The following is a 23,420-nucleotide window of genomic DNA, read 5'->3' on the forward strand; positions in this document are numbered from 1 at the left end:
CCACATACACATCATCCATCTTACTCCCTCTTTCCTAGTCATTCTGACTTGTGCACATTGGAATATTTCAAAGCTTTCATTACTTTCTGCTTTGACTTCTTGAGTAGAGTATTTACGCTGATGTGAAGTAGTTTGCTCCCAGACAGATGACAACCAACCTTCACTTTTCAAGCATACATTAACTGTGGTCAATATCTTTCACAAATATACCGGAGGTCAGAGTTCTCTCTTTTTAATTACTGGAATTTTCCAAATTTTAAAATTTACACTAGAGTGATAAAAAGTTAAAAGAAAAATAGAAATATTAACACCTACTTGCAATGAAAAACAATCCACATGCAATGCACAACCAAAAAGGTGACAATATTTTTAAAACATCTACCTTAAATGGTGAAGTCTTAGAATCCCTTATTCATTTCATAGGTAAGTCAGTAAGAAAACAGTGTCATCAATTTACAATGCTGTGTTTGTTTTTGTTTTTTTTAATTCTGATGTGTGTTATTTCTTTCAAGAAGAAAGTATTTTATTCAAAGCACAAATGTGTGATTGTGTCATTTTACAACATAAGTCCCTGTACAAATGGTCTCTACTATAAACAAACACTAACAAAGGATATTAATAGGACATGGGAAAACTGACTTCAAACAAACAAAACACAACAAAAAAAAAAAGGGAAATTTAAAAAATAAAATAAAATGCTAAAAAAAAATTATGCAATTTACAAACGCTTCAAACCAAGGACAGCAAAATCTGCTTAAAATACGCTGTACCAAAGTGGTAAAAATAATACATTTTTGCTGGTGTGATTTCTTGGTGTGTGTAATCCAACAGTCCATGTATTCTCCATGAATAAAACAAACACTTTGCATGAATCAGGATATTAACTGGAATAAAAAAAAGTGCAGGTTTATAATAAATCTTTAAAGACAAATATACTTTTACATCATTTTTCGTCACACTGTTGAGCCTCAATGATGGAGAGTGTCCCCCAATTTCATAGATTTAATTAGCATTTTAATTATAAATAGGGGGTATGGATGATTGTAATAGGCAAACACTTACTTCTTTAACCGTGGTCTTAATGAATGCCTTTCTTGGGGACAAGTCACAGTTCGGATAGCCTTCATACACCTTAAAAACATGTGAAACATTCTATGACAATCGTGGGACATTTATACACCAGTGTAGCATGCTGTATCGGTTTCAGAAGACCCCTTCAGCACCTCTAACAGGTCTGCTTTAGGCCGATTTCACATTAGCGTTTTGAGGAGCTGCGGATTTCCTCCGTGAAGCCCCACCCTCGGCCGCACCTCCACCGCTAGCTTCGCCTACTTCTGCATGCGGCCTGCGTACCCATCTTTAACATTAGGTACGCAGGTCGTGCCGCTATATGTGGATGCTTCCGCATGCGTCGTTTTGACGAAGCGGTGACCAGCGTAAGACGCAGCTTGTAGCATTTTTTTCTCTGCATTGTCAAAACGACGCATGCGGAAGCCTCCGCATACAGCGGCACGACCTGCGTACCTAATGTTAAAGATGGGTACGCAGGCTACATGCAGAAGTAGGCGGAGCTAGCGGTGGAGGTGCAGCCGAGGTTTCACGGAGGAAGTCCGCAGCCCTCCGCAGCTCCTCAAAATGCTAATGTGAAACTAGCCTTAATACTTTTGTTCTCAAATTGTTCTGGAGCATTTTTGTTCATAGCTCTATGCTATACAGTTTATTTTTTATCCTTCCTCAATATGTGTGAATAAATTGGCAAGTCAAATGGCAACACTCAAATTGTCTCACTCAAACTAAGAAAAACACTTAGTTAACCCCTTACTGACATTTGAAGAACAATTACATCATAAGCAAGTTCCCTGAATTTGTTTTGAGCTCAGGAACTGAGCACATAATACCGGCAGATGATGGCGGTGATAGTTCACTATCATCTATGGCAGAGGATATTCAAACAGTACCTTGCCTCTAATAACCGCACATGGAGCAGAGCTCAACCTGACGATGTTAACCTGTCAAAGGTCTCAGACAGCGGCATTTACAGTTCACTGGCCAAAGGGGTTGCTTCACTGTATGTGCCCATCGATACATGACTGTACTCCTGGTGTTCACAGGAGACGGTGATTTTTTTTTTCTATACACACCAATGCAGTGACATTGCTGTATACAGCACAAGCAATCGGATGATTACAGTTTCAAAGTCCCTCTGCGGGACTAACCAATAGTAAAACACTTATAAAAAAATAAATAAATAAGAGACAAAACAAGGTCAAATTACCAACCACCCCCCCCCCCAAAAAAAAAAAATATATTAACATCTATCTATCTATACACACACACATACATATACACACATATTATACACATCTACACAAACACTCCTTACAAATACACATATGTGGTATCTATACTTAATTTAAAAATATATAATTAAACTGATCAATAAGGTAATGTGGGGGGAAAAAATCTACATGCCAGAATTCGTTTTAGGACTGCCACAACACTGGAGAAAAAAAAAATGCAATTAGCGAGTGATCAAAATATCGTATCTACTCCAAAAAATGGTGTAAATAAAATAAAAAAAAAATGCAGGCTCAGGGATCAAAAATCAAGGCCTCACACAGCTTTTATCAACCTAAAACTGAAAAAGTTATGGGTCTCGGAAAATTGCAACTTTTTTTTCTTCCTTATTGTGGATTTGGGCTTTTATCACCACACTTGGAATTTTTTTCCCCCCAATTTCCAGTACATTACGTAATAAAATGAATGGCTTCATTCAAAAATACAACTTGTACCTTCAAAAACAAGCCATCATATGGCTTTTCAGGGAAGAGGAAGAAACAAAGACGCATAAACAGAAAAATGTTAGGGACTGAAAAGGGCTCCAGAATGATTATATTATGGAGAACACAAATACAGCAAAAGAGCAGGGAGGTAAACTTTAAAGTGGTATTTTTAAAACATTATTGTATTATATTCTAGTGCTTTTGCAGTCACGTGTGCCATTGGATGCAATTACCAAAAAATGTACTATATTTCTGAAACACTCCCAAAACATACCCTTTATTCTTTGTTAGTACTTTATAGTCAGATGGCATCCATGGTTGCTTTTTTTAAAATTTTATTTATTTATTTTTTTTATTTAAAACCGCTCAGGGTAAACCTGGACGGCAGACCATAGCACAGTACAAGGGAGCACAACAAAGTTACCGGGAAATTTACTCTTCAGCCATGTTCATACATTGCTTTTTTGTGCAGCCAAACCCTGATCTCTTGGAGGTAAAAAAGCTGCAGACAAAGCTATGTTTTGCAGCATTTTTCAGGATCCCAAAGTACAGCTTTGCTTACACCACACAAGCATGAACAATGCAAGGTGTTCGGCCAGGATATAACATTTTTTGGTAAAAGTAGGAATTAGTCCTACTGGTAATTATATTTCCAGGAGTCCATCATAACAGGAGCTAGTGCTTCTCATCCTCTAGGGAGAGAAAACACGAGACATTAAAAGCGCGCCCACACCCACATTTTGCCAATTATAACACTAGGATGGATGCGACGTAATTTTATTGAATTCTCTTCCACAAATGATTTTTTTTTTTTTTTAACTCAAATAGATTTTTATTAAGTATAAAATCACGATAGACATTTTAGAACAATACAGGTATTTTGAAAAGATCCCCCCCGCAATATGTCCCAACGCATCCGCTGCCCATTCTGCAGTCTGGGGAGGAGGGGGTGGAGTTTCGGCTGCGCATGCGCGGTCGAAAATGGCAGACGCGACATACAAAAAAAAACGGATCCTTCGCTAATACAAGTCTTTGGCCAAAAAACGCATCCTGCGAGCACATTTGCAGGATCCGTTTTTTGCCCAAACCGACGGATTGCGACGGAGGACAAAAGACGGAAGTGTGAAAGAGACCTTAGACAGCCCATTCTCTTCCCCTAGTACATCTTAGATCGCATATACTTTAGTTTTATGTGAGGACTCCTACTGTCCCCTTATAAACAAACATCCCAACAGGAAAACACTCCCCAAACCTTCTTCACTCATCCCTCCCCTACCCCAATTCTAGCCAAGGCTTCCACAGTTTATCATATAACTCCATTTTCCCTCTTTTCTGGTAAACTCCCTTTTCTAGGGTAATAAAATATTTCACATTTAATGTATTCTCCTCTCAAGGGTGGATCCTCTTTTATCCAGTTTCTTGCTACTCTTCCACAAATGTTATTATCACATAAGTTCAATGAATTCAGGGGAGGGAATGAAAGGGTGCTGTCGGGATGGACTCTTGGAAATAGTGAAATAGTCCTACTAGCAATTCTAATTCCTACTTTCCAGGGCATCCCTCATGACTGCACAACAGGGGAAATACCAAATAAAATTGATTCTAGTGTGGGACCACTGTCTGAATGACTTTCCTTCCATAGTCTAACTGTTGACCCGTTAATATATCAAGCTCGTACAGTTTTTATAAGGTGTTTAAACTAAACCAGGCTGCGGCCCTACAGCTCTGGTCCACAGAAGCTCCTCCCTCTTGGCCCAAGAAATAGAAATTGACAGTGTGCAATGTGCATGAACATCCTCCAGAGGATTTCTTCCTTCCAATTCATATGCCAGGAAAATGGTGGAAGTGAACCATCAGGCTAAAGTCGCTTTTAAGGGTTTCTTGCCATTGTTCCTGCCCAAGTACTGGGAAAAGATTTGAGTAGTCTCCAGAGTTACATAACTTCAGCATAACGTATAGCCAACCTCTTTATGTCCAGTGCATGGAAGAACCTCCTCTTCTCATTCCTTGGGTGTTCACAAAGGAAGATAAAATCACCTCCTGGTTTAGATTTATATTGGATACCACATTTAGAAGAAACGATGGGTGAAGTGTGAGTACTATCTGATCTTCTAGAACGCGAAGTTAGGGGTCCCTCACTGATGAGGCCTGGATCTCTCCACTTGCTTTGCCAAAGTGAATACTACCAGGAATGCTGTCTTTATGGAAAGCAATTTGATGTTGACCTCCCCCTGGAGGTTCAAAATGGAGGTTTAGATAAAGCACCCAGTCAGGGCCGGCGTCAGCACCCGGGCAAGTACCGGGGCCCTGGCAAGACGGGGGGGGCTCAGCACTCACGCTGTCATAGATACACCTGGCCGCTTGTCCTTTCAATTTGCGGGCACTGAGGTCTTACAGGTGCAGGCAGTGGGAGCTGGCACAAGCATCTTCTCCGTCCGTGCAGGGCCAGGCAGGCAAATAGGGGGGTTAAGAACGCAGCCAGCGTGACATGGTTTGTGGGCGGAAAGAGCGCGTTCTCCTGCTCTGCTCTCCCACCCCTGGCTGTAGTGCTGAACTTAGACAGATTCCGGAGGAGCTCCTACCCGCGCCTGAGTGAGTGCAATGATATCGCTGTATTCTGACAGTCTGGGTGAGCTGGGGCGGCCATGGGCTGGGCGGCTGCAGCTGAGCTGCTGAAGTATATTATATACTTCAGCAGCCGCCAAGCTCAGGCCCTACTAGATAGAGAATAGGGCCTGGGCGGCTGTTGAAGTATATACACTGTACAGTACCACTCCCCATGTGTATATACACTGCACATTACCACTCCTCCTGTCCTGTAGATATACACTGCACTGTACCACTCCTCCTGTCCTGTATGTACACACACTGCACAGTACCGCTCCTCCTGAGATAGAGAGATCCCTCTCTCTCTCTACACTGCCTGCACAGTACCGCTCCTCCTCTCCTGTATATATACACTGCACAGTACCATTCCTCCTGTCCTGTATATATACACTGCACAGTACTACTCCTCCTGTCCTGTGTATGTATATATATATATATATATATATATATATATATATATATATATATACACACTGCAGAATTTACAATTCATGTAAGAAGTGAAATCTGGCATTGTACTATATAGCTATATTTCTGTATCTGGGCATCAGGAGTTGTGGTATGTGTTAAAGGGGGGGGCCCACTGAGACTTTCACCCGGGGCCCTCAAAAACATGGTGCCGGCCCTGCACCCAGTAGCAAATGTACTTCCTAATCATAGGTCTTAGTCTGGTCATCGCTTTAGAAAACCTAGCAACCCAGGGATTGTTTGCTAGCGGGTTTGTCTACAAAGGCGCTCAGGGCTGAGATCTGCATTCTAAGTGTATTAGGTCTTAATCCTTTTTCAAATCCTAGCTGGAGGAATTCTAGAAATTTGGATATGTCGGGCTGGGAGCAGTACCCTATGGATTCTCCAGGTAGCGGATTTCCTACTTCCCTGCATTGTTTTAACTACTCGATCTGACAGACCCTTAGAGATTTAGATATGCGTCTCAGGATCAAAGCGGTTAGATGCAGTAGGTGTATATCTTGATGTTTGGGGGGCCCCTGAGACAGAAGGTTGTACCTCTCTGGAAGAGGAAGTGGATCCTCTAGAGCCATGTGGTTTAATGAGGGAAAAAAAACTTATTTTGGGCCAGAAGGGGCCAATCAGTATTACTGTGGCTCGATCTTCCTGGATTTTCTGTGAGACCCTTCTGATTAATGCAAAACGGGGGGGGGGGGGGGGAGCATATAGTATATATATCCATCCCAGTTTTCAGACAGGGCATCCACATCCTTCAGGTTGGCTTCTGAATTTATAGAAAAGAAATCGGTCACTTGTATTTCTCCAAGTTGTGACCATGTCTATATACAGCACCCTTATCTGGAGCTTTGTTAGGGATGTCCACCAGGACAGCGAAGACTTGTGGATATGTTCATCTTTCTGTATAGTACGGATGGTTGTCTGTTCTAGTCTGAGAATGGCTTCCTGCATCCCTTTGAGTGGGCCTGGCTCCACTTTTGCTTGGGATGTAAAATCCAAGATTTTCTTTGCGTACCTGACCAAAGCCCTTTTCTTCCTCTGGAAAGACAACTCGGATTTGCTACATTTTTATAAGGGGTAGGTAGGATATACTGAAATGGAGTTGAGGAGAACCCCTAAAAATACTTTCCACGTGTCTGGTTCTAACCTGGACTTGTCTCAATTGATGAAGCACCCTAGATTTCTTAGAGTGAGAATAGTGTCGAGAAGATCCATCACCGAGAGAAGATCAATCGTTGAGAGCAGATCGTCCAAGTGTGACACACTAACTATCCCTTTCCTTCTCAAGAAAGCAGCTACCTTAGTCATTAGTTTTGTAAAAATACGAGGTGCCGAGGACAGGCCGAACGCTAGGAACTGGAAGTGGTGGATTATTCCGATACTGCAGTGCAAACCTCAGGAATTTTTGGCAGGCCAGATTGATGGCCACATATGCGTCTTTTAGATCTAATGTGCACATTTGATTTAATGTGATCCCTGAATACCTCCATATCAATGGGAAAGCTGATTTTATAGAAAAGCAGGTGTGTCCAGTGAGTAGAGAAGGTAAAAAATAACTTTTAATGAAAATAAATAAAAAAAAAATATATCCATATATATGGTATCCAGCACTCAGTACACACTGGCTATAGAACCTAATGACGAGTTGATTTTATAGTCTCCAGTTTGAACTTCCTCTACCTGCCCCACTGATTTAAGGACTTTAGGTTTATAATGATACGGCATTTTCTTGAAGATCTCTTTATGAAGAAGAGCGGGGAACAGTGGCCCCGACCAACTTCCGAGAGGGGAAGGTACTGAAATGACTGCACTGGACTCTTAATAGATCCTGGAAATCTCCTAGGAGTCTTTTCAAGGAGGTTGCAAATTGAGGCAAAACTTTTGAGTGACAGGCTGGGTAAATTCAATTCTGCAACCTTCCCCTACAGTTTGTGGAATCCATTGATTTTCCGACATGGCCTGCCAACACTCCAGAAAAAAAATTCCATCTGGCCTTTTTGTGACGGGATGTGCTCTGTACCGTCTGAGGGGGTACAAGACTGGAGACGATGCTCTGTACTTCCCAATCATGGATTGCATATCGGTCATAAATTAGGTTTGTTCTTCTTTAACCCTTTTCTGACCTCTGACGGGATAGTACGTCCGAGGTCAGAACCCCCGCTTTGTGCGGGCTTCGTCGGTAAACCCGCATATAAGCCGGGACATGTCAGCTGTTTTGCATAGCCAACATGTGCCCGCAATAGCGGCGGGTGGAATCGCGATCCACCTGCTGCTATTAACAAGTTAAATGCCGCTGTCAAACGCAGACAGCAGCATTTAACTAGCGCTTCTAGCCATTGGGCCGTTAAGTGCGCGCATCGCTGACCCAGTCACATGATCTAGGGTCAACGATGCGTCGGCATGACAACCACAGGTCTATTGAAGACCTCTATGGTTGTTGATGCCAGCTTGCTGTGAGTGCCACCCTGTGATCGGCGCTCATAGCAATACAGCAATTCTACTACGTAGGAGCGATCTGAGCATCACTCCTATGTAGTAGAGCCGATCAAGCTATGCCAGCTGCTAGCCTCCCATGGAGGCTATTGAAGCATGGCAAAAGAAAAAAAAAGTTTTTAAAAAATATGAAAAAAATTCATAAAAAAAAAATAAATAAAACGTTTAGATCACCCCCCTTTCGCCCCATTCACAATAAATCAATAGAAAAATATAAATCAAATATACACATATTTGGTATCTCCGCGTTCAGAATCGCCCGATCAAAAAAAAGATTAACCTGATAGCTAAAAAGCAAGCGAGAAAAAAAAATGAAAGCCAAAATTACGTTTTTTTGGGAGCCGCGACATTGCATTAAAATGCAGTAACGGGCGATCAAAAGAACGTATCTGCACCAAAATCGTATAATTAAAAAAGTCACCTCGGCACGCAAAAAATAAGCCCTGACTCAACCCCAGTTCACGAAAAATGGGGACGCTACGGATATTGGAAAATTGCACAATTTTTTTTTACCAAAGTGTAGGTTATTTTTTTTATCCAAGTGGTAAAAAAAAAAATTCTAGACATGTTTGGTGTCTATGAACTCGTAATGACCTGGAGAATCAAAATGGCAGGTCAGTTTTAGCATTTAGTGAACCTACCAAAAAAGCCAAACAAAAAACAAGTGTGGAATTGCACTTTTTTTTTTGCAATTTCACCGCACTTGAATTTTTTTCCCCGTTTTCTAGTACGATGTTGTTCAAAAGTACAACTTGTCCCGCAAAAAAATAAGCCATCACATGACCATATTGATGGAGAAAAAAAAAAAAAAAAGTTACGGCTCTGGGAAGGAGGGGAGCGAAAAATGAAAACGCAAAACTGAAAAAAGCTGGGGTCATGAAGGGGTTAAAAGACTTTCATTATACATTCAGCACATAATTGCTTTTTATGTGCCTCTCAGTTTGGTGTTACATGCCGGACATCTTCTGGCTTTCTTCCTGGAGGAAGAACCAGATCCTAAAAGGAACTCTTCTGTCCTAAATTTAAAAAAACACAAGAGACCTACAATTGAACTAAAAACTATCAGGAAGTTTACTAGGGCCAATCTACTATATAATTGTTTAAGGGTCACTTCCGCCTTTCTGTCTGTCACGGATATTCATTGGTCGCGGCAAAACAGCCACGACCAATCAGCGACGGGCACAGTCCGGAAGAAAATGGCCGCTCCTTACTCCCCGCAGTCAGTGTCCTGCGCCCGCATACTCCCCTCCAGTCACCGCTCACACAGGGTTAATGCTGGCAGTAACGGACCGCATTATGCCACGGGTAACGCACTCCGTAACCGCTGCTATTAACCCTGTGTGACCAACTTTTTACTATTGATGCTGCGTATGCGGCATCAATAGTAAACAGATCTAATGTTAAAAATAATAAAAAATCGTTATATACCCACCATCCGTCGACTCCTCCTCGCGATGCTCCGGTGACTGCGCCATGCATTACGATCTCGCGAGATGATGATGTAGCGGTCTCACATGACCGCTACGTCATCATCTCGCGAGACTGCAATGCACTCTTCAGACCGGAGCGCACGAGGAGCGTCGGTAACTGCTTCCTGGATCCAGGGGCCAACGGAGGGTGAGTATGTAACTATTTTTTATTTTAATTCTTTTTTTTTTTTCTTCTTAACAGGAATATGATGCCCACATTGCTATATACTATGCGGGCTGTGCTATACACTACGCATACATATTCTAGAATGCCCGATGAGTTAGAATCGGGCTACCATCTAGTAAGATTATAAACCTACAATGCCCAGGGATTGTCCAGACTGTGTCAAGAGTGTAGGATTAACATTCAAGGTCAGACTGTGTACAGCAATTACATCACCAACAACCCTTTTATAGTGCTTTACCTTGTTTCAGGTGCATGGCATGCTCACTGTCCATAATGCCTTGAATTCCATGCTGAACACGCGCTGCGCCGTCTATTTCCTGTGTTCCCCTTGAAACAGAAAGTGTGTTCCAACCTGGAATGCACTTACACTGGCAAAGTCCTCTGGAAACAGGAAATACGTTCCACCATGGAATGCATGCCTTATGTCTCGCCGGATGTGTCCCCAGCGGATGCAGCATGCAGTGCCCTCCACAGGCATAAGAGGTGAAACCAGGAGTCACTTTCTGCTCTACTGACCTAGCAGAAGGACCCATATGCCCAGCGAGGTATCAGCTCGGGGCCTCTTCACAGAGGGAAGGGAAGAGATTGATCCCCTCCAATTTCCGTGAGCTCCCAAGGTAAAATCTTCACGTCATTGTGCAATGCGCATACATTTCCTGCTAGGGAGAGGAAAACCACCGAGGTTGAGATGGAACAATCCCTGTCCCTAGAGGATGAGACGGATGACCTACTGTCGTGAGGGATGTCCTGGTGATTGGCAATTTGCTAAAATTATTTAGTGGAAAAAAAATTGTATGTCTGAAAAAAATAAAATGGTGTCTACCATAAACAAAAAAGTTCATGAGTTGATAAAAACAAAACAAAACAAAAAAAAAAAAAAAACTTCCAAATTTAAAAACAACAAGGGAGTTTATTTGGTCAGGAAGAGTTTACCTAGGACATTGGCACTGCATATTGTAGTTCGGGCAATGTTTACTTTCACATATCACTAATGTAACTGTACTAATCCTAACTAACCCTTAATTTGTATTAAAAAAAAAAAGCAGCAGAAACACAACATGTGAATATAGCCTTAGCTAGGGATTACATGGATAGCTGTACCAGGCCAGCCACTTTCTCAATGCTGCAAGAAAAGAGCCACCAGGATCGAGAACATAAATAAATATTTTCTTAAGCGTTGGCTGGCACTATAGTATTTAATAAAAAAGATATATAGAGGGGATGGAGTTCTATAAAAGATGACTTTACCAGGCAGATACAAGTACCTTTTTGCAGATTTGTTTCATTGTGACAGTTTCCAGATTTGCTTTAGCCAAAAGATTCTTTATGGTTTCACGTAGCTCTTCATCAGTTGGTGGTTTTTTCACCTTTTTGATGAGTGGTTCATCATCTGAGCTATCATCCTCACTCTCTGACTGAACAGCTTTTTCTGTAAAACACATTTGTCAATATGTAAAAAAAGCAATTCATGCATGCGTCACGGGACAATAAAAAGTGTTTTTTTTTATTATGTGGTACTTATAACCTCTAAAACTACATATGCAAGTTAAAATAATTTCTGATTTATGTAAAATTTAATAAATCTGAGCAAACCTCCATATCGATGGGAAGGGACCTCCAGGTACAATGTTTTAGCCACAATGGGGAGGGATTGGGGTGACTACAATACTGTAACTAGTACACAATAGCACTGTTGCTTTGCAGAGCTGGGGTCTTGGGTTGAAATTCCACTAAGGACAAAATCTGTGAGATTCCTCCCACACGCCAAAGACATACTAATAAAGAATCTAGATTGTGAACCCAAGTGAAGACAGTGATATGTCTGTGAAGCGCTGTAGAATATGACAATGCTATACAATCAAGCTTAATAGTTACCATCCGCAGGTTTCATGATGCAAATTCGAAAGCCTCATGTATGCCCATGAGGCTGTCTAATTTAGGAGACCCGCGGCTGTGCATCATGGCCTTAGCATACTGAACAAGTAGCTACTCCAATACCTCTAGACCAAAACATGGACACCACAGTACTACAGGATGCATCTTAAACAGCATCACACTTTCAGAGATCTTAGATGGGTTTTTCAGTCAGTAAAATCTTAATCAAAACTTACCTTTCTTGGAATTATTTTTACTTTTATTAGTAGTACTACTATCTGCTTTTTTTATGTTTGAAGACTTTGCAGCTTTCTTATTTCTGGATGTCACTTTGGGTCTGGCCTTTTCTTTCTTGGCAACCTTCTTTGGAGGCTAGAAGGCAGAGTAACAAATACCAATATTAAACCTAACACTAAACTGCAGGAACATGACATTAGTACATGTGACACTCTCTCTGTGATCCTATCCGAAACAAGTATTTCTTCATCATCAAAATGGCAAATTTCTTGATCACTCAAGACTCCAAGATTTACATGCACAGAAACAGTTTTTCACTGAAATACTGTATACAGATTCCCATTAACCCCTTCCCAACATATGACGCACCGGTAAGTCATACTTTGCCGGTATGCCATGGCAATAGTGAGGGCACAGGAGCTGTACCCCAACAATCGGCATCCGGAATGACCAGATATATAAAATTGTCATCACACAGACCCCTATAGTGAAGGCCGTAATAAATAAAAATAAAGTTGTGCAGCAAACACTTTCATCGTATAGACGACAAAAAAAAAAAAAAAAGTGTAATAACATGCGATCAAAAAGTCATATTTAAATAGTCATGGTATAGCTGAAAATGTCATCTTCTCCCACAATTTTTTCTTCTATAGAAAAATATTGTGTCAAAGCAGCAAAGCAAATACAAAAACAGGATTTTTGGTTGCTTACCGTAAAATCTGTTTCTTGAAGCCTCCATTGGGGGACACAGGAACCATGGGTGTATGCTGCTGCCACTAGGAGGCTGACACTATGCAAATAAAAAAGTTAGCTCCTCCTCTGCAGTGTACACCCCACCGACTGGCATTATACTCTTCAGTTAGTGAGAAAGCAGTAGGAGATAATGAAACAAGGTTGAAAAACCATAACCACAAACTTGAGAACTGTAACGTGAGAACAGTCATAGAACAGATAACAGAAAACATTGGGAGGGAGCTGTGTCCCCCAATGGAGGCTTCAAGAAACAGATTTTACGGTAAGCAACCAAAAATCCTGTTTTCTTTATCGCCTCTCATTGGGGGACACAGGAACCATGGGACGTCCTAAAGCAGTCCCAAGGGCGGGAAAAACAGACTTCCATCAGGTCAGATAACTCACCACTGCCGCCTGCAAGATCCTTCTGCCTAGGAAGAGAGGAGGGTGGAGGGCACCATCATCCTTATAACAAACTGGGATCTACCCGGGGTATGTCAGACTAAAGTGTTGTCAAAAACAAAAGAAAGAAAGAAGACATACAACTAACCGGGGATCACCAAAAGAAAAACAATAATAATAGTACTAAATAATTTTTATTAAGGTCAAAGAAACAGGACATAGCACACATTAAAAACATTTAAAAACCAAACAGGTACATCCCTGAATAGGGAATACCCCCCAAGACCAGATCAAAGCTAATACTCTAATAGAGATACAAATGTATCACAGCTAATACATGACATGGCAAATAGATGGTATATAAAAGGCACATGCAAATATACAAACAATTGCTGAGAAGCAGAGAAATACAATCTGCCCTATATACACAAAGTTGTTATGGCCATAACAAGTACAAAAATATCTATATAATACAATACATAAACAATAGTGCTATTGTGCGCATACAAACAAAACGCCCAAACTGCCAGACAGAGACCCCGATTGAAAGGTGTCATATACAGGGTATATAGCATCAGCAGTGTAAGGTGAACCAGAAAATACTAAACCCTGCAAAATAATGGGTATATATCCCCCAATAAAGAGTATATAGATGTAATACCTGCCTATCAAAATAATCTATATGAAGCAAGGAGTAATATATACACAAAATACGCGATAGCTGGTAGAGCAGGAACTGGTGCATACATGCATCTGAAATATACACCCCATAACGTGGTCTGTTATCAAAAGATGAGGCAGATTGCAAAGGCCCTATAAAATGAATGTAAGGGCTGTAAAAATACCAAACAAAGGAACCCCTATCACTATCCTAACTGCCAGCAGGCAGTGGTAAATGAAGAAGGAGGCATACAGGTACGCACAACACTAAGCACAGAAGACAAGGCCATATGCGCCAAAAACAAGGGGATGGTTGCCCAGAAACGGAACCGGCGCTAGAGCAGCATGCCACTGGTCAAGGGGGGGACAAAAAAGAGCCCGCAAGTGCTGAAGTCCACACATTGACTACTATATATACCAGTAGATCAGAAGAAAATAACATACCAGCTGGACGAAATTTCAAACAGGTGGTGGCGACGTGTGATGATAGTAGCGCCGCGGCGCCACAGTACTAGGCGGAAGTACCCCAGCGTCATGTACACCCAGAGGAAGGAGGTGTACCAGTATGGCAGGACACGGCAGAAGTGCGCATGCGCCGAGATGCACGTTGCCATGAGGACGCCAAAGCGCCGTGGTATGGTGCGGAAGTGCCCCAGTGTGAGGCACAGCCAACAATAAGTGCGGAATATAGCATAGGTGCGCATGCGTGAGCGCTCCCTTGGCCATGAATTATTATCAATAAATGCCTGTACCAGACAGGAGAAGAGCAGAAAAAAACAGAAAAAACAATTTGCAAACCAACATATGCTGTACAATAGTTAAGTATGTTAAGGAGCAGCGTATTATGAGAAGTAGCAGACCACACAATAGGAATATGACGACGCAGAATGAAGCCAGATAGTTGCGGGCACCATCATGCCTTCGCTTGCGCTGACGCTATATTTATATATGTATATATCTAAATAGATGATATCAAACGCTGTCAGCACTCATACAGGATGCTAGAGAGGGCATGTAGTGATGAAAACAAATTAGCACCGTCCACCGGTGCCGGACATGTAGATAGAGGGACATATAGGGATACAGAATGCCATAAAAACACCCAAACGCCATAGTATGAGGCAAAGGTGCCCCAGCGTCAAGCACACCCAAAGATGGATGGTATAACAATATGGCAAAATAAGACATGAGTGCGCATGCATGTAAACTACATAGGCAATAGATTACCAACAATACAGATGCCTATGGCATACAAAAAAAGAAAGAGAGGGTGGGCCAGATGACAAAAGATGCGCACCAATAAACGCTATATACAAGCGTTTAAAAGACACCAGTAAAACAGTATAATGAGAAGCAGCGTATTGTGTACAATAGCATACCAAACACTGGGAGTATAACGACGCAAAATGCAGCCAAGTGATTGTGAACACTGTCGTGACTCTGCTTATGAGGAAACTGACTACATAGATCATGCCAATCACTGTCGACACTTCCCAAAAGACGCTAAGAGAGGCGTATAATGATGAAGGCTTTTTAGCACTGTACGTCGGTGCCACATATATAGATAGAAGATGAGACACCCACCTGAACAAACAGAAAAACAAAAAATACACACGCAACCAACACACAAAATGGACAAAGAATAAATAGAGTCCTACAGAAATATATCACATGAATGATGTAAGCCAGTCCAGAACACGGTACGACAAGACATATGTCTGGTAAGATGTAAATATCGTATACTGAAAAAAGAAACTAGTAAAGGAGATAGTGTTGGTTTGTAAATTTTACATTTTATAACGTAGTCATAGCACATAGCCTATGTGCCTCCCATATCCAAAAACACAAACAAAAAATAAATTAAATATTAAATCATTACTACTCTATACCAAAATAGGGGCAAAATGACACAAGTCCTGAACTAGAGAAATAGCTCCACCTGACATATTGTAGCTAGTATACTCGAGAGTAGAATGGAGTGAATGCCAGACTAGGGGCAAAATGACACAAGTCCTGAACTAGAGAAATAGCTCCACCTGACATATTGTAGCTAGTATACTCGAGAATAGAATGGAGTGAATACCAAAAAAGGCCTCCAACGTACCACTAACAACAAACATGGTGGATAATAGCAGGATCACAGTTTTTTGTAAAAGCCTGTGAAAAGTAGTTCCTCATTAAGGCCTTGAGGAGCCAAACTCTTCAAGTTGAAAATCCACTTTGTTTCACAGCGAAGTAAGCTGTTAGTGATATCACCCCCCCTGATGTTGGTATGAACACTTTCAAGTCCCATAACTTTAAAGGCTGATGTCTTGCCCTGATGCATATCCAAGAAGTGCGTTGCTACTGATGACAAAACCTTCTTCCTTTCCCGATCCCTGCGGGCCGTGGAGATATTAGAAAGATGTTGTTGAGTGCGTCTCCTGAGTTCCTGTGTGGTTTGTCCGACATACACTTTTGGGCAGTCACAGATGATCGCATATACGATGTTCCTGGATCTACAGGTAAAGAATTCTCTGGGCCGGATCTGGAAAGGGAGAGTAGATATAGAATAACCATCTTGTGCAATCATGTATTGACAGACCGTGCACCCGCCGCATGGATATGAGCCATATACCCTAGTACCCCTATTTAATCTTGGGGTAGGTCGTTGGTAATGGCTATGACAAAGAGTGTCTCTCAAATTTTTGGCTCTTCTAGCCACAAGGCTGGGTGTACTTGACACAAAGGGTACAATCCTTCTCTCACTCATTAGAATGTCCCAGTTGTTTTGCAATATTTTACGAATGTCACCCCACTGGTTGTTGTACGTGGTAATTAGAGACAGAGGTCGAGAACTGTCGCGTACCTTTTGGGTGAGAAGGCTACTCCTGTCCTGTTCAAGGGCGTGTTGGAAAGCACTCGAAATGGCCTTCTTAGGATATCCCCTCTTCTTGAAACGACCCGAGAGATCTCTAGCCTGTTGCAAAAAATCCGTGTTGGTACTGCAATTTCTTCTCAACCTAAGGAACTGTCCTTTGGGGATCCCCTTCTTAAGATGAGATGGATGGAAACTTGTATAGTGCAGCAAGCTGTTGGTGGCAGTAACTTTCCTGAATAGAGAGCTTCCAATACCTGAGTTATGGATAGAAAATTTAAGATCCAAAAAATCAATGCTATGATCTGAAACAACAGAGGTAAGTTTGATGTTAAGAAGGTTGTCATTTAGCTCCATAATGAACTTGTTGCACTCTTCCACCGGACCAGACCATATTAGCAGAATGTCATCGATGTAACGTTGCCACGTCAATACATTAGATCGAAAAGCCTGATGTTTATACACAGTCACTTCCTCCCACCATCCAAGAAAAAGGTTAGCGTATGATGGTGCACAACGTGCACCCATCGCTGTACCGGATAACTGGCGAAAAAACTTTCTATCAAAGACAAAATAATTTTTGTCCAAGATAAAAAATAGCAGTTGGAGGATGAAATCCTTGTGTGCTGTAACTCTATGTGCATCCTTTTCCAGAAAATACATGACCGCCTGCATACCTGCTTGGTGCTGAATGCTGGTGTAGAGAGATTCAACGTCCATGCTCACTAATAACGCGCCCGCAGGGATCTCCAAGGTTTCCAAGGTCTGCATGAGGTGGGTCGAATCCCTGGTGAATGATTTTAAAGAAGTCACCAGAGGCTGCAAGAAGTGATCCACATAGATACAGGGTCGTTCAAAGATGCTTCCTATACCGGAGACTATAGGCCTGCCTGGGGGTTCAGTTAAAGACTTGTGGATCTTTGGTAAGGCATAGAAAGTAGGGACCACAGGACAAGGTGTTACGAGGAAATCCATCTCCTTTTTCGTGATGATCCCATCCAAAAATGCCCTATTGATAAGACCATCAATTTTGTCTTTAAAGACCCATGTAGGGTCAGAGGGTAAAGGGGTATAGCAGTGCCCTACATTGAGTTGACGCATAATTTCTTTAACATATAGTTCGTGTGGCCATAAGACAACGTTACCCCCTTTGTCCGCTTCGCGTATTAAAAAGTGGTTATTGGTTGTTAAACGCCGCAAAGCCTCTCTCTCAATCTTACCCAGATTTTCTTGTTGGTGTGTATCCGGCCTGAGTCTTTCAATGTCCTTGCAAACTTTCTCGAAAAAAATCTGAACTGCTGGAAATAAGGAAAATGATGGTGTAGCTTGGGAAGGAAGTCTTCTCGTAAATCTAGCCAGATTGTCCGGAGACTCGTTTTCCTGTAACAATTCTAAAAGGTCACAAAAGACACGTCTTTCATTATCCGGAAGTGTATCAATCAGGGATGGTTGATGGTATAGCAATTTGAAAGTGATTTGACGACAAAATAAATAAACATCCTTGACAAGAACAAATTTATCAAGCGGGTTCATAGGGGAAAACGAAAGACCCTTAGAAAGTACTCGTTTTTCAATATCTGACAGAGTATAAGTAGAGAGGTTGATGATTTGTAGATTACCTTCTGATCCATCATTACTCGAGACATCAACTACGATTTCTTGTTGAGTCTTGTTTCTCTCCTGAATGTCGGTGACCACTTCCTGTATCCTTTGCCCCTCTTGCGGGTGTAATTTGCTCTTCCTCCGACCCCGCCGACAGCGCCCTCTGCGTCGCTGGGGTCCGAGGATAAAAAATCACTTGAAGAAATATCTTGTCTAGGGAGGGATTCCGTTATGCCTCTAGGTATTTCATCGAGGGGGCGTCTATTTCCCCGATGTGACCACCTGTATGCCCTTCCATTACCAAAGTCCATTTTGTCCCTATGAAATTTATTTCTTTGACGGTTAATCACTTCTTTTTCAAAAGTATCTATTAGATCTTTAAGTTTTAGTTGGAACGGGCTGACAAAAGTGTCCTTATCAAAGTCCACCAAAGTACCCTCACAAACCTTGATCTCATTTTTGATTTTAATTAGCAACAACTGATCATGTTCGATTAGCATGTCAATCAGTATAGTGGAGCATTTAGTGAGTCCTGTTTCCCATGTTTTTTGGAAATCAGGAGAGACCTCCCATGCGGGAAAAATTTGTACACGTAGCCCACGGGGTATAAATCCCGCTTTCTTATACTCTTCAAGACTCCTAATGTTCCACCATACTTTTGTTAATGATTTATGCAAACCAATAATTTTTTGTGACAAAACCTGAAAATCAGTTTCCTTACTGGGCTCACCAACACTTGTACTACCACCATTATTATCAAAAAGGCCTAAAGCCCTATTGCTCCAAGCCGTCTCCCTGCTAGAAAGATCCATGCTGGAAATGAACAATGATACAACAGTATTCAAAATAAACCGGGAAATATTATTTAGAATGCTTCCTGATGTGCCACTACTCCAGAAAAGGGGGGAAACTAGTGTCACCCCAAAACAAATTAGCAAGAGAGGAGGGTGGAGGGCACCATCATCCTTATAACAAACTGGGATCTACCCGGGGTATGTCAGACTAAAGTGTTGTCAAAAACAAAAGAAAGAAAGAAGACATACAACTAACCGGGGATCACCAAAAGAAAACAATAATAATAGTACTAAATAATTTTTATTAAGGTCAAAGAAACAGGACATAGCACACATTAAAAACATTTAAAAACCAAACAGGTACATCCCTGAATAGGGAATACCCCCCAAGACCAGATCAAAGCTAATACTCTAATAGAGATACAAATGTATCACAGCTAATACATGACATGGCAAATAGATGGTATATAAAAGGCACATGCAAATATACAAACAATTGCTGAGAAGCAGAGAAATACAATCTGCCCTATATACACAAAGTTGTTATGGCCATAACAAGTACAAAAATATCTATATAATACAATACATAAACAATAGTGCTATTGTGCGCATACAAACAAAACCCAAGGGCGGGAAAAACAGACTTCCATCAGGTCAGATAACTCACCACTGCCGCCTGCAAGATCCTTCTGCCTAGGCTGGCGTCCGCCGATGCGTAGGTATGGACCTTGTAAAATTTGGCGAACGTGTGGATGGAAGACCAAGTTGCCGCTTTGCAAAGCTGTAGGGCGGAAGCCCTGTGGTGCACCGCCCAGGAGGCGCCGACTGCCCGGGTAGAGTGAGCCTTAATCCCAGGAGGGGGCACTCTGTTCTTGACCCGGTAAGCTTCCAAAATTGCCATTCTGATCCATCGAGCAATAGTCGCTTTAGAAGCCAACTGGCCTCTGCGCGTGCCATCAGGAATGACGAAAAAAGAATCCGTCTTCCGGAAAGAGGATGTTCTATTCAGATAAATCCTCACTGCCCTGACGAGGTCTAGCTTTTTCAACGATCGCTCCAGAGGATAATAATAATAATTTTTATTTATATAGCGCCAACATATTCCGCAGCGCTTTACAAATTATAGAGGGGACTTGTACAGACAATAGACATTCCAGCATAACAGAAATCACAGTTCAAAATAGATACCAAGAGGAGTGAGGGCCCTGCTCGCAAGCTTACAAACTATGGGGAAAAGGGGAGACATGAGAGGTGGATGGTAACAATTGCTTTAGTTATTCGGACCAGCTATAGTGTAAGGCTCAGGTGTTCATGTAAAGCTGCATGAACCAGTTACCTGCCTAAGTATGTAGCAGTACAGACACAGAGGGCTATTAACTGCATAAAGTGTATGAGAACATGATGCGAGGAACCTTTTTTTTTTAATTATAAATAGGCCACACAGGGATCGTTAGGTTAATGCATTGAGGCGGTAGGCCAGTCTGAACAAATGAGTTTTTAGGGCACGCTTAAAACTGGGGATTGGGGATTAATCGTATTAACCTAGGTAGCGCATTCCAAAGAATCGGCGCAGCACGTGTAAAGTCTTGGAGACGGGAGTGGGAGGTTCTGATTATTGAGGATGCTAACCTGAGGTCATTAGCGGAGCGGAGGGCACGGGTAGGGTGGTAGACTGATACCAGGGAGGAGATGTAGGGTGGTGCTAAGCCATGGAGTGCTTTGTGGATGAGGGTAGTAGTTTTGTACTGGATTCTGGAGTGGATGGGTAGCCAGTGTAATGACTGGCACAGGGTAGAGGCATCGGTGTAACGGTTGGTGAGGAATATGATCCTGGCTGCAGCATTCAGGACAGATTGGAGCGGGGAGAGTTTTGCAAGAGGGAGGCCGATTAGTAGAGAGTTACAATAGTCCAGACGAGAATGAATAAGTGAAACAGTCAGAGTTTTTGCAGAGTCGAAAGTAAGAAAAGGGCGAATTCTAGAAATGTTTTTGAGATGCAGGTAAGAAGAGCGAGCCAGTGATCGGATGTAGGGGGTGAATGAAAGGTCAGAATCAAGGATGACCCCAAGGCAGCGGGCATGTTGCTTTGGAGTAATGGTGGAACCGCATACGGAGATGGCAATGTCTGGCAAAGGTAGGTTAGTAGAGGGAGAGAACACGAGGAGTTCAGTTTTTGACAGGTTTAGTTTCAGATAGAGGGAGGACATGATGTTAGAGACAGCGGTAAGACAATCACTGGTGTTTTCTAAAAAGGTCGGTGTGATATCAGGAGAAGAAGTGTATAATTGGGTGTCGTCAGCATAGAGATGGTACTGGAAACCAAATCTACTGATTGTTTGTCCAATAGGGGCAGTATACAAAGAGAAGAGGAGGGGGCCTAGGACTGATCCTTGAGGAACCCCAACAGTAAGGGGAAGGTGAGAGGAGGAGGAACCAGCAAAACATACAGTGAAGGATCGGTCAGAGAGATAGGAGGAGAACCAGGAGAGAACGGTGTCCTTGAGGCCGATGGAGCGGAGCATAGTGAGGAGGAGCTGATGATCCACAGTGTCGAATGCTGCAAAGTCGGAGCTGGAGTCGGAGCTGGACAAAAGGAAGGTAGAACGATGTCCTCGTTGAGGTGGAAGGTGGAAACCACCTTAGGAAGAAAAGAAGGTGGAGGTCGGAAGACCACCTTGTCCTGGTGAATGACCAAAAACGGAGGGCGGCAGGACAGTGCCGCCAGCTCGGAAACGCGGCGAATGGACGTGATGGCCACAAGAAAGGCCACCTTCCAAGATAAGACTGATAGAGGAATCTCCCTAAGAGGTTCAAAGGGAGAAACCTTCAAAACGTCCAGTACCAGGTTTAGGTCCCATGCCTCCACAGGGGCCCTGTACGGCGGGACGGCGTGGGCTACCCCCTGAAAGAAGGTCTTAACCTGTGGCCGAGAGGCCAAGGTCTTCTGAAAGAGGATGGAAAGCGCAGAGACCTGACCCTTCAGGGAACTAAAAGCCAGGCCCGAATCCAGCCCTGCCTGAAGGAAGGCCAAAAGAGAAGGCAGGGAAAAAACCATAGGCGGAACGCGGTTGGACTCGCACCAACGGAAGTAGGCCTTCCAGGTGCGGTAGTAGATCCTGGAAGACGAAGGCTTCCGAGCCTGAATCATGGTGTGAATCACCCGGTCCGAAAGGCCGGACGCTCTTAGAACCGCGGTCTCAACACCCACGCCGTTAACCCCTTTATCCCATATGACGTACTATCCCGTCCAGGTGACCTGGGACTTAATTCCCAGTGACGGGATAGTACGTCATAGTGTTTAATGCGACATCGCGACTTAAATCGCGGTGATCACATTAAATTTCCGGCGCCATCTTACCTGGAGGAAGATGGCGCCGACATCCCCGGGCATGGCTTCGCCCCCCAGGCCTCTGGATCGCTGTGATTGGCTGTCCAATTCTGAACAGCCCATCACAGCGTTCCTCATTGTTTCAGCCAATTGGAGCGGCTGAAACAATGAGGTCGCAGGCTAGGATCGAGTACCGATGTACTCGATCCTAGGGCCGGTGCCTGGCAACGCCAGGCACCGGCAAAAACACCCCGGATTGGAACGATCGCCGATCGTATCGATCGCGCCAATCGCAGGGCACAGCGGTGGTATTACCGCCGCTGTGCCCTGCTGTACTGGCCTGGATCGGTGCTGCAATAGCACCGATCGTAGGCCAGAGCCTAGTGCAGGCCCAGCAGAGGCTGATTGGCGCGATCGATGCGAACGACGATCGCGCCAATCACCGGGCACAGCGGCGGTGTTACCGCGCTGTGCCCAGCTGTTCCCTGCCCCGTGCCCGGCTTTTCCCTGCCCCGTGCCGGCTGTCATACCCCCTGCCGTAGTGGCCTGGATCGGTGCTGCCATGGCACCGATCACAGGCCAGTGACTAGTGCAGGCCCAGCAACGATCGCGCCAATCACAGGGCACAGCGGCGGTCACGTTGTGACCGCTGTGTGCCCTGCTGGTGACCTGCCTAGGATCGGAGGGATCCTAGGCAGCTGCCATGGTCACCAAGCCCTGCAGGGATTGGTGGGATCGATGTTATCATTCGATCCCACCAATGACAGCTCACAGCAGCGGTGTGACCGCTCTGTGACCTGTCTGTCACCTGCAGGTGACCTGTGTGACCGCTCTGCAGGGGTCCTCACTCTAGCTGAGGGACTCCTGCTGAGCGGTCACACAGCCAGATCTGGTCTTGCTGGGCCTTGTGGTGCTACAGAAGCCTGTAA

The 23,420-nt window shown here is 43.2% G+C and overlaps 1 protein-coding gene across 2 annotated transcripts in view; it reads right to left on the reverse strand.

The window, feature by feature from the left end:
- Positions 1–216: 216 nt before the first annotated feature.
- Positions 217–23,420, reverse strand: part of DEK (DEK proto-oncogene) — a 94,414-nt gene continuing 71,210 nt past the window's right edge. For both annotated transcript variants that reach the window (XM_069730847.1, XM_069730848.1), the window contains exons 8-11: positions 12,116–12,251; positions 11,270–11,433; positions 1,063–1,131; positions 217–884 (exon numbers count right to left, since the gene is read on the reverse strand). In XM_069730847.1, coding sequence (XP_069586948.1) covers positions 873–884; positions 1,063–1,131; positions 11,270–11,433; positions 12,116–12,251 — 381 coding nt within the window. In that variant the 3' untranslated portion in view covers positions 217–872. The remainder of the gene's footprint in view (positions 885–1,062; positions 1,132–11,269; positions 11,434–12,115; positions 12,252–23,420) is intronic.

The sequence above is a fragment of the Ranitomeya imitator genome, chromosome 6 (assembly GCF_032444005.1).
Source record: "Ranitomeya imitator isolate aRanImi1 chromosome 6, aRanImi1.pri, whole genome shotgun sequence".
Lineage (NCBI taxonomy): Eukaryota > Metazoa > Chordata > Amphibia > Anura > Dendrobatidae > Ranitomeya > Ranitomeya imitator.